At 58.5% G+C, this 11,751-nt stretch overlaps 1 protein-coding gene across 1 annotated transcript; it reads right to left on the bottom strand.

Annotated features, from left to right (window-relative positions):
• Nucleotides 1-2,712: 2,712 nt before the first annotated feature.
• Nucleotides 2,713-10,647, bottom strand: BESB_006080 (uncharacterized protein; the record flags this gene model as incomplete). Its single annotated transcript, XM_029359363.1, has 11 exons — nucleotides 2,713-2,796; nucleotides 3,265-3,672; nucleotides 3,827-3,928; nucleotides 4,253-4,748; nucleotides 4,926-5,067; nucleotides 5,535-5,623; nucleotides 5,975-6,105; nucleotides 6,468-6,662; nucleotides 7,261-7,812; nucleotides 8,305-8,731; nucleotides 9,533-10,647. 11 exons carry the CDS (start codon nucleotides 10,645-10,647, stop codon nucleotides 2,713-2,715), a joined length of 3,741 nt encoding a protein of 1,246 aa, XP_029222276.1.
• Between the last annotated feature and the right edge of the window lie 1,104 nt (nucleotides 10,648-11,751).

The following is an 11,751-nucleotide window of genomic DNA, read 5'->3' as shown; positions in this document are numbered from 1 at the left end:
TGTGGCGAACGGAATACGAAAAAAGCCAACACAGATAGTGCCTCAGCCGCGAGGCACAACAAAGACGAGCTGACAAAATATAGAAAACTATATATATGTGTATTTGCAGTCAGAAGAACCAAAAGACAAGTGAAGAACGCATAGCAAACAGTGTTTAGCAGTCCATCGGGGTTCGAAAACACACTGAAGAAAGACGGTTGCTGCTCTAGCTGATGCAAATCGGTAACGCCAGCATGAGGTCTGCCCGTCGACATCGATCGATATCGACAGACAGACCTCGGGCCTAAGGCGGCTCTTCTCCCGATTCCCTCGTCCTTCCTCGACTCCAAGAAGGTAAAGCCTTGCTTGATCGGCGCTTCCTTCTCCTCTTCTACGTCGCGCTCTTTCCTTTCCACCGTTTTTCCTCTCTCGTCCGTCGATGACAGACAACAGCAAAGCCGTTCTGAAGGTCCACGGAGCATCGATGGCGTGCGAGTCGGGACAAACTTCTACGAGTGTGGACCCAGCTGCACGTTTAAGTTTGTAGCTCAGTGAAAAAGTGCCAAATTAGTGGTGAGCGCGGAATGCTTTTCAAGGAATCAGAATACAAGAGGGCGACCAGTGTCCATCTCCGAGGGAGCCCCCGTGACATAGGACGCATGCGGCTGCTTTGGGGAAAACCGAAAGCAGAGCCACAGGGGACTCTAGAACCCGCAGACTGAAAAAAGGTACACAAACGTGTTCCTAGTTAGAGGGACGTGTGGGGTAGAAAAAGAATGGATTTTTCCTTCATTTCGTCTCAGTTGGATCTGAGAGCATGCATGCAGACGCATGCTTTTCGCGGCACTACAGAGCGGGACAGGAGCAAGACTCGCCGCTACGGCGGCGATGATTCTTCCCTCATTCAACAGACTCACCACTTCGTCACCCCTGTATTCTTCTGCAGGCTTGGATAGCTTTTTGGATGAACATGAAGAGGCCTCTTATGTGAAGGCGTAGCATCGATATGCGTCCGTCAACCTCCAGCGGACGCCGACGTTGTGCATGTCTCGCAATCGTTCCCGCCCGCCAGACGGCGCTGAGAGTTACTTCCCGAATGTGTCCGAGAGCCTATGTGCCTTTGATGCATAAGACTTTAGACACGCACACCTTGACGTGTTTTCACGGCTGAACACCACATGCGGCGCAGATGAGCGGTAAATATGGACAGAACAACTGGCTGGCTGTGACCTCGTACGCTCGCAGAGACCCATAGAGGACCGACCTGTGGAGGCGGGCGCTGCGCACGGGAAGCATCTACTTCGCACCGAGTCCAATATGAGAAGTGACAGGAACTGCCGGAACAGTGCAGAGGTCACGACCTTTAGCAGGCACCAAAAAACAGAAGCGGGCCGCGTTTCCGTACAACTATATCAGAGTGTTTGATGCATTGATCACACCGGAGGAGATGCGGCCGATGTCTTACGCAAAACCGGCTCAGGATATGCGTCGATCTACACCGTTGTAGGTGTACTACCGAGTCACCTCTAGAGCCGCTCGCAGGCGAAGCTGTGCTAACGGCGCGACTAGTTCGCCATTGCAGACAACGCCGCGGTGAAGTACGGAAACGTCCGATGTTGACGTTGCGAAAGTGTATCGCATTTGGGAGACCGTGGGACGCCTGCTGCCAGAGGAGATCCTAGTGAGGCGACATTCGAGCAGGATAGGGACCGCACTGAGTGAGATGCCACGTAAAATCGGATGTTTTTCCTTTAGCGCAGCGCGCCTACTCCATCAGTGAGCGGGGCGAGCTGTTTGCCGTGGCGTCTCTCAAAGACGAATGGAGCACAACGCCCGCTAAATGTGAGGGTCCTGTAGAGCTCTTTTTATCCGCCCACGTGCTGTTTTTCCAGCTCTTTGATACATGCATGCTCGTCGAAGGGCACGCTTGCGCTGATTACACTCGGTGCCTGAAGGAGAGGCGCTGCTAGGGGCAAAGCTGGGCGGTCGCGGAGCTACATGTGCATGACAAAGCGGGAGAGACAGCCTCCCTCACAGTGATGCCACGACGGATTAGTGGCTTTGTGGCTGCAGGTCGCTAAAGAATATGAGGAAGGAATTATTCAGTGATTGACAAGTGCTCATAAATGCCGTAGTCGCGCTAAAAGCGTCCACCACCACATAGGTCCCGCAGCCAGATGAATTGGGAAGAAACTTGCCACGCCACTCAGCCAGGCGTTCACTGGTGTGCACACACTGCCAGAGTCACGTAAGATCAGCGCGACCTCCCTCCGTGATCCACCTTTTGAATTGGTAATGCCGCAGACAGATCAGCCAGACAACATGTGCGGAGATGTCAATCACGTAGCGACGAGCACCGCCAAAGGTTGCGGGACCTAGATCCAGGAAGACACACTTGGCCTCTCGTGCTCCAGTGACACCCCAGTTTTTGCAGGGTCTTAGGTGAGATACTCTAGATTTAGCGTTTTTCAAATATGCGCTGGATACCACTATACTTAGTGCACTCAACATGACGGTCATTGAGGAAGGTACGCTTAGATTATTAAGAGAAGCAGGTAGTCATCCCTTCTCTGCGGAACTGCCCTTCACTAGGACTGAGTGTGGAGCCGCACGCACTCGCTGTGGCTCAACAAGGCAAATGCACGCACTCTGCTACTCAAGAACCCGTTGCGCTTACCCACATGAATTCCGACGCCCCCGCCCGTGGTGCTAAAAATGAAAACAGAACGCTGGTCACTTCTCAAGCAGCGCTTCCAGAAGCGAGCTCTGCTTAGCGTAGTCGAATGACGGCCTGCCGGCGGATTCGTCGACATGACCCTGAACCAACATCCGCATAGAGCAGCAGGCAACATTAAGAGAATGCGTGGAGCACATGCCGCCAGCCTCGACGTGGCTGGCAACTAGACGACGAGTATTGGTCACCGCTCTTTTGTACCCTTGCTAGTCTACATGCAGGAGCGAAACTACCGGTGGGACCAGTATTCGCAGGTGTACGCGAAACCGTCTCTCGAGAGCTACCGCGCGCCGTTCGCCGCACACGATGACAGCGGGTTGCGGCTGCTTCGTTTGGCCGCGCGCGACTGTGATGTCTATCGTAACGAGCTCATTCTCGGGATCAACGTAGCACGATCGGAGGCGGGATAAATCATTGCGGAAACGCGACCCGCGTTTTCAAATTGCGTTGAGGCTCCACTGCACCGATGGATTCTGAGCGAATCCTCAACGTGTTTCCGCGTGGCGGGTCTTGAGCCTGTATGTGCGCCGCTCTACAACTGTGCGACATACCCCAAGGTGTTTGCTTTTCAGCAGCGCGTAGAGCTCCTCGTTTGTAATAACGTCGGCTGGGTCAACGCCTTCAGGAACTCCTCTCGAGTCTTCGCGTGATGAGCTTGGCTCTCCAAGGTCCACCTCAACGTCCCCCCAGTCGTCATCTGCGCCGTCGGCTAGGTGTTCCTGCGCATACTTGTCGATTGTCGCTTCGTCAACGACTTCAAACGGCGCGTCCTCATCGTCCTTACCATCAGAGTAGCTTCCTCTCCAGCCCGTCTCGGTCAGAAACGGAAGTTGGGCGTCGTCCGGAGGGCTCGCTCCGGGTCGCATGCAGCGACGCTGAATCCGCATGGGCACCTCGGCCAAAAGGCGGCGCCAGCGCTCGTCACTCCCGAGTCCGAGCCTTTCTCCGGCCTCGTGAAGCTGCACACGCACAGAAGCCGTGGGAAAAAATCAATTCAGAAGACGGCACACTGACTCCGCGCGCTTGCTGCTGCGGCATCTAGACCGCGGTCGAAAAATCCACGCCGCGTTGGCCTGCAGTGGCTTGGAGAAACGAAGCCTGCCATGCGCGTACCTTCGCCCAGTCAACGCCATCAATTTCCTCAGTTCGCGTTTCCGCGAAGCGTAGGAAGCTCTGAACCACGCCGTTGTCTCTCCTGATCAAGCCGCTTCGCGCCTGAAATGGAACCCGGCGCGCGGGGGCAGAGAAGACAAAAGAAGCAACAAAGCATTCGCGTGGCCGGCATAAAAACGTCGATGGTGACAACTACCTATGAACAGCATGCAGCGAGTTGGCAGCCTTGACGCGCGATCCTTGAGCTGCTCCCCAGACGCGTTCGCGCTGAGAGACGTGATGCTGGTTGGCTTTGAAAGACAAACGCCACAGTCCAGGCAGTTACGCGGCGGCGGCACATCGAAAAGCTCCTGCGCCCACACACATCCCTGACATCAGTCGTGTATCCCAAAACAGACGAGTGAGAGGCCTGACGCAGCGACTCACCAACGCGCCGGCAGCGTTCATGAACACACTAGGCTTGAGGGAGGCCGGCGAGACCGATGTAGCAAATCGGACTCGGTTTGCCACCGCGGGGGTCGCGGCCGCCGATGTAGACAGAGCCAGGCGAGCATCGCAGAGCGTGGCGGCTGCATGCGGCGCCGACGAGCCGCCTGAGACGCTCATGGCAGCCTGCGGCGCGTGCGACAACTGCAAAATAGGCAACGGCGGACTGGCGGAGGGCCCCCCGGAGGGAAGCAGTGAAGGCGACGACGGGCTCGAGGGATTCGATGACGGTGATGACGCAGGGAAAGCCGCGGAAGGCGATGAGGATGAAGAAAAAGAGCCGGGCAGCGGAGGCGCAGGGGAGAACAAAAGCGATCGCACAAGCTCCAGAAGGCGCCGCGTGGACGGAGATGTCCGCTGGAGAGAGGGCATGAGGTGGACGCTGAAGAAGAGGAACGATGTGAGATGGACGAAAGAAGCGTCGTCCCAGGTCTTCCTGAGAAGGTTCACGCAAGAATCGCACAGACACATAGTTGCAGCAGATACAGCAGGCCACTAGGAACACAAGTCTCGTGTGTGGAACGGCAACAGTCTGTCCCCCCATCCGGCCGTCGCTCACGACACAAAGAGGGTTCGCGCTCCGAGTTTCCTGAAAAAAGCTTCCTTCGCCTACCGTTTCTCGAGACAGTCAGCAGTGGAGGAGAGAAACGCCTCGTCAGCGGTGCCCAGATGCGCCAGACTAGCTGTGATCCACACAAGTTCTTGCAGGGAGCACCTCCCTCGGGAAAGCAGCGTCGGGACGAGACGCAACAGATCTGCAGAAAACAGGCGCACGCTCCAGGATCGTTTTGCTGCGGGTCAGGAGCCGCTGCGAGTGTTTGTCTGGCGCGGCACCCCTGGCGTCCGGCCTGCCTGCCTGACCTCTTTCCGTTGACTACCTGCTCTCCCAGCAGCCCTCTTGCCCGCCCACAGCCGCGCCACCTCACTGCATCGGCCTTGGGAAAGCCTGGCTCTGTCAACTGTCTCGCCCCGCTTGCCCGCGCCGCCAGCGGCGGTTAGCTAGCATGGAGTATGCCGCCGCGGCGGCCTGTGCACTGGCTGCCTCTTGCTGGATGCCACAACACGAACAAAACACGAGGATCTTGCAGCCAGAACGCAGTGTGAGCATCGAGTAATACCCTATCACTACATCAGGGGACTTCGTGTTATGACAGACCTCCCCAACTTGGCTCGCGCATGCAAGGAGCCGATTGTCAAACGCAAAGACTCGCAAGTCACCTACGTTCTAAAAGATCTACGTCCGTGACGCCGGCAAGGCTTGATGCGTGAAGGAGCATCGCGATATCGACCGCGCGAAAGTCTGCATTGTCCCTGAAATCAATGCACATACGTATCGTACAACACCTTGGCTCCAGTGACTGCCGCAAGACGCGCATGTGCAGGACTCGATGTCTCGACTGTGCAAATCTCTACATGACGAAGCTCCCTCCCAGACACCCTAAGCGGATGCTAGCGCCCGAGAGCTACAACCCTTTACAGAGCGTCACGGAGCGTGTTGTTCGTTAATTCCGGTTATCCAGTGGAGGAGCATCCAGTGTGAAGGTAGCGTTTTTGCCGATGTCAGAGGCCGCTCGTCTCCGTTTGTGCGTGACCAGGCGAAATGCCTTTTCGCAGCTGGTGTCTACTGGAGCACTGCCCTGTCCCCATCAGCGAGCTTCTCACTTTCGCCGTTTGAGCTCAACAAAAACTCTCCTTGCCAGATTTTCTGCTAAACGACCGCGGACGCGGGCGGCGCTCCACAACAGAATAATCAAGTCCTGCCGCCTGTACCCCTGCAGCGGCGCTTCGTCCAGCTGCATCCGCTCACATGCACACCTCGGGAAACCAATGCATTTCAAGTTGAACGGGGATCTGCCTACAATCCACACATGCAGTCTTCGTCGAACCATGCGGTGATCCACATGCACAGGAAATAGTGAAATGCAGGGCTGCGCGTCTTTGCTGGGACAGCTGCATGTTCACCCTGCACTTCGTTTTTAGACTTCAGGAGAAGCACTGGGTGAATACTGCAGTATACAGACACTCACGATCTCATGTACGCCCGTGCTGGTCTGAGAGCCTCAGTTTCTACAGCACATATCACGCAAGCACTCGTCTGCTGCCCATGTTGCAACGAGCAGAACGCCATCTCCCTCTGAAGCCAACTAAGACGTACCGCGGGATAGAGGAACCCGCTAAGACGCTGGACCGTCGAGTGGCGCGGCAACTTGGCGATCGCCCACGCGCAGAGCGAGAAGGTTTCCCTGCGAAACGACCCGATCTGCTTGACCAGAACATCCGTGAGCACTCCGAGGACGGGCTCGTCCAGGTAGCCAAGCCGAACAAACGCATACAGCAGGATGGTCGCCGTCTGCAGTTCAAGGGGCACAGAGGCACGGAAAAGAAAGCGCAGCGAGATCGCAAAAATTAGGAGCATCAGATGCAGTGCAGCAGAGCACTCAGTCGGCTGTCACAGGGAAAAAGGGACGCACTGCGCAAGGCGACCGGCAGCAAATGTAGCTCGCAAGAATCTGAAATCAGCACCGAAGACGTCTCCTGGGGCACACCCCGCAACGTGGCCAAAAGCTGTGCCAATCCTGAGACCAAGCCGCGGGAGGTAGCTGTGGTCTCTGCACAAGCATGCGCCCTCGGGCACTATGCATTGCCGCGAATCACAACTCAGCCCGATTCCCCCACTCGAAACGGTCACCGCCCCACTCACATCGACCCCGGCGTGTTACGCCTGCAGATCTATCTTTGGTGTCTCGCGCGTTGCAGGGGAAAGTGTTTCTCTGCTCTCAGCGCTTTGTGCTCAACCTAACGGCTGCGGGTGGTCACGAAGTGTTGATGCGAAATGCCACCGCGTCTCTCGCCGGCGGCGACGGTTTTTGCTCGAGCGGCAGGCCCTTGGCATTCGGGGGCTCGCGGCCTCTTCTCTGATTGCAGCCGGTCATCGGTGCAGCGCGTACCTGTGCGTCGAACTTGTGCCCGCGGCGACGGATCTCGGAGGCGAGGCCTTGGAAGAGGGCTGCGCTGGGGTACCGCCACTTGGCAAAGGCCCAGGCGACGCTGCTCAGGCCTTGCGCCGCCATGTCCGCCAGTTTCTCAACACATGCGCGGCCAAGCGCTCCGACGGCCTCGGTCAGAGCGTCCCTGTCTGGGCTTTCTCCGCCGTTCGGGCGCTCTGCGGAGAGAGACGAATCCTCGCCAAGACCTTCCCTATCCGAAGAGCCGAACGCGTCCGCGTCGCCGCCTTGTGGGCGCTCAGGGCTGTCAGCCGAAGCGGACAGGCGGCCCCCGTCGAGCAGCGCGCCGCTGTCCTGGACCCCGCCCTCCCTGTTCCAGCTCTCAGAGAAGCGGAAAAACGCAGACGAGGCAGGGGATGCATCCACTGCCGGCGGCAAGTCGGCCGGGGCCACAGCCGCCTGTTCAGCCGCCACTGTAGCATCCGGAAGCGCATGGCTCGAAGGGCGCGGACGGAGGCCAGCGTTCGCCAGGGCGTACAGGCAGATCGACAGCTCCTGCGCGCAGAGACCGCGGCCCAAAAGACAGTTTGCCTGCCACACTTCCACGCCGCATGTATGGGGACGCACACGGGCGGTGGCGACCACGAACGAATGGACGCGAGCTAGCCCCACGCAGAAGCTCCTCAAAAGAAGACACGCACAGGAGGCAGAGGCTCCGCTACAAGACGCGGGCACTCTGACAGCGGACACGCGAGACAACGTCTGATTTCTAATCCAGCGACACGCCGCCACGGTCCTGCGGAGACTGCGAGGCAGTCGCACGTAACGCGGAACAGCGTAGAAACTAGGGCCTGACTGTGTTGAATGCGTCGTGGTTCGCGCTGAACTCCACCGTGTAGACTGGCAGCCGAGTCCTGAAAGCCGCTCACTGCTTGAGGCGGCCATACACCGGCTGATGTGCACTCTGTGTCAAAGAAGCAAAGCGCCGCTCGGCAGCCGCCGTGGACGCCGTCAGCTCAGAGCGCGGAAAAGCGTCCGGATTCGTACCTTGGGCGACAAGAGAGCGGCTCGATCGCGGAGGAGCGGCGCCAGCTTTTCCTGCCAGAAGGACTGGTTGGTGTACATACACTTGCTGGCACCCCAGACCAGGGAAGTGAACCCCGAAGGCCTCAGCTGACGCAGCGCGCAAGCCCGCTTCGAGTCGGCGTTTTCCTTGAAGCGCCCGCCTCGTCGATGTTGGCGTCTCACACTGGCGGGCCCTGCAGCCGCACCGGGACTCTCTGCTGGCGCCTGACTTTCCGCGTCTGTGTGCACGTCTACGGAGCGGAGAATTTGCAGAAGCAGCGGCCGCAGACTCGGCAGCAAATACAGGCGCAGTTTGGCGAGTGACCAGGGGACGTACGCGAGGTCCATCGTTCGAGAAAACCCGCGAAGCTGAACTGTGAGCGCAAAGTCTTCGAGAAGCCGGAGAAAGCTGAGAGTCGCCCGGCACAGGCGCAAGCAGAAAAGCGACCGGACAGCAAGCCAAGGGCAGCAAGAGATGTGAGCGAATTTAGCCGCATTCACCGCGAGGAAGCATGTAGGGATTCGGGCGAGAGCGACGAGAGAGAAATGATGTGACAGAAAACGCGCGCGCCAGCAGTGTGAGTGCGCCTCCTCGACAAACTGGAGACCTCTCACACGCAATGAACGAAACGTGTAGATAAAACGGGGAACAGTGCCGCGAGAAGAGAATCCGAGCCGAACAGCGATGGGGAGATGTATCCACGACGCACAGGCGCGCGAGAAAAGGTGCTCTACTAGGCGACGCTGAGAATTCGACTCGTAGCCGCAAGCCCGGATGAAAAACAGTTACACCAAAGAACGAGGCTTCAACAAAGCCAGAATCCCAGCGTGTTGACACGGCACTCGCGCCTGCAGCCAACACCGTCTTCGGTCTCCCAAAACCGAAGCCAGGAATGAGCAGACTGACTTCCGCTTCGGACATACGTAACACGGTTTCTTCCCTCTTTTATACATGCAAGTCGCGCCAATAGCAGATATGGAGGGACGCAGGTATGCTGAGACACCCGGAGCGGAGTCAGCGGCACATGTCTACCTAAGTACGCCAGTCGACATGCGCGCATAGAGGACCGAAACGTTGATTAAAACACACAGACACACTCTCCATATCTGTGACCTCTTGAAAGACCGGTGACACGAGGCTAACTGTTCCCGCCCTCCCGACATCACTCCATAATCCACGACGTCGGCTCTATCGCCAGCGCAGGCTTACACGGGATTCGTGGCAAGCTCCGACAACTCCTTTTTCGGGTCCCTCTGGTCTGCAGCGGCGCGACCTTTGCCGCCTCGGCTCCCGGTTGCCTGGCGCGGCTTCCAACCCCTCGACCTCGCAACTTCCTCCTCGTGTGACGCGACGATTCTGGCGAGGCTCCGCAGCGCAATTGCACCATGCACATCGTCCATGCGTGCGCGGTGTCGCGCGACGAGACGCAGGACTTGGTCGACGTGCCTGCATGCCTCAAGGCGATGACTCAGGTACCGGTAGAACGGCAGAGTCTGGGGGTTCGGTGCATTTGCCGCGGAGGCCTGCGGGCCTGGTGAGACGCTCCGCTGAGAAGCGAAAGCGAACTCGCCTTCTGTCGCCTTCGGCTTGGCACCCAGCGCCTCGCCGCGGGCAGGGTTCGCGAGGCCACGGGACCGAGCGAGACCGCCCTCAGGCCTTCCTGGCCACTTCCCTCGCGCCCGAACTTCCTCTCCTCCACGCCAGCTGTCGACGGCATCGCGGGCATCGTGCAGCGCTTCTGCTTCATCGTCGACCTCGTCTGCATCATCCTCCGCCTCCTCGATAGCTTCCAACAGCTCCGGGTCTTCCTCTTCATCTGCGGCGTCGAGGCCAGGGTACAGAGACCGCGCAAGCAGGCCGGTGCGGGCGCGGCCTGTCCCCAGGCCTGGAATCCGCCGTCCCCACTCGGTCCTGCCAGGGCGTCTCCGCGCTCGCCCGTGGGCTCCAGAGGGAGCGGGTCCTGCGCACAGGTGGTCAGAGGCGTCGCCCCCGCATGCTGCGGCTAGCCGGCCTGCCGAGGGAGGAGGCCGGACGCTCTCCAGGGCAAGCAGAGGAACGCCGCTGAGGCGCGGCGGCAACGAGGCGAGCGACCAGCGAGGACCCCAGTCGCGTGTGCCTGCAGAGGCTAGAGAGCGGAACGGTGGCAAAGCGTGGGTGCGAGCGGAGAGGAACGAAGACGGAGGAGGCCGCAGCACGCGTGAGAGAGGAGCGCGAAACGGAGACCGCCCGTGCCTGGCGCGCCGGCAAGCAGACGGTGTCAGGTAACGGGCGCATAAAGAAGGCAGGAATTTTGGGGGCGCGAAACATTCTGGAGGCACCAGCATACACGTGTAGAAGCACTGCTGTCCCCCGCCAGACACTGAATGAGACACCTGCGTCGCTTGACTGTGAAATGAGGGCAGCGGGGAGAAGAAAGCCTGATGCCGCAGAGCCCCTCGCCCCGGGAGAGGAAGAGAAGCGGCTGAGCACGAATAGCTCCTTGCAGAGGCGCGAGAGCAAAAGCAGGGGATCAGACAGAGAAGCACGACGAAGAGAGCTAGCGGTGACCAATTTGTGCATTCCGAAAGCAGCATTCTGGAGCTCTGTGCGCGGTGCCTACTCCAGAGAGAATCGTAAGTCCTTCCGCCGCTTCCAGAGGTAACCGCGCTGTCTAGCCGCTTTGCATCCTGACAGCAAGGGCGGCGTGCGAACGCGGGCGCGTTTCTTTCCTCGCAAAGGACCGCCCCGCTGGAGGCTGCTGGGAGTACGTGTCTTATCTTTGTTTTTGCTCCTTTGTTTTTCGGCCTCCCATTAGACCCTGAGAGGGCAGTGGAGATTCGGGGACCCTGTATCCGTCGCCGAGGCAATGGCCGCTCGGTCTGGACATCAGCCGGTCGGCAGAAAACTTCTCTCATTCTAGCCACAAAGGACTGAATAAGAGGGTCCGGGAAAAAAAGAACGCCCAGCAGGCAGCATCCCTGTTGCATGAGAAAAAATGCCGGTCTCTTCTTCTGCATTGAGACAGCCGCTGGAGAAAAGAGAACAGGGAGCTCTCAGAATGAGAGTCCAAGACCCATGGTTATGTGTGCCGCCATGGAGCCTCAAACATTTTTGATGCCTCTGCTCGTCACGAGGGAGAAAGCAGCTCACCTTCCAGCAAGGCAGAGTCACGGCGCCCTCTTCGAGCTTTATCGGTCCCGGGGCTTCCCAGCACTGATCGGGAATAGGAGAAGGAGGTGAGGTAGTGGCATGTTTGCTCAAAGACGCTCAGGGCCCGCCAAGAGCAGAGACGCAGTCGATCAGCCACGGCACACGCATGTGGGCTCACACGAAGTCGCTTGTGTGCTGCATGATTGACCGCACAAGAACCACGCACTGTGCAGCAACGAATACAGAGCGCTCCTGGTTTATAGGTTCATCTGGAAAAAAGCCGTGGTTCTACTCCACTC

The sequence above is a fragment of the Besnoitia besnoiti genome, chromosome I (genome assembly GCF_002563875.1).
Source record: "Besnoitia besnoiti strain Bb-Ger1 chromosome I, whole genome shotgun sequence".
Classification (NCBI taxonomy): domain Eukaryota; phylum Apicomplexa; class Conoidasida; order Eucoccidiorida; family Sarcocystidae; genus Besnoitia; species Besnoitia besnoiti.
Note: the sequence above shows the minus strand (reverse complement) of the source record. Positions and strands in the feature narration are given on the sequence as shown.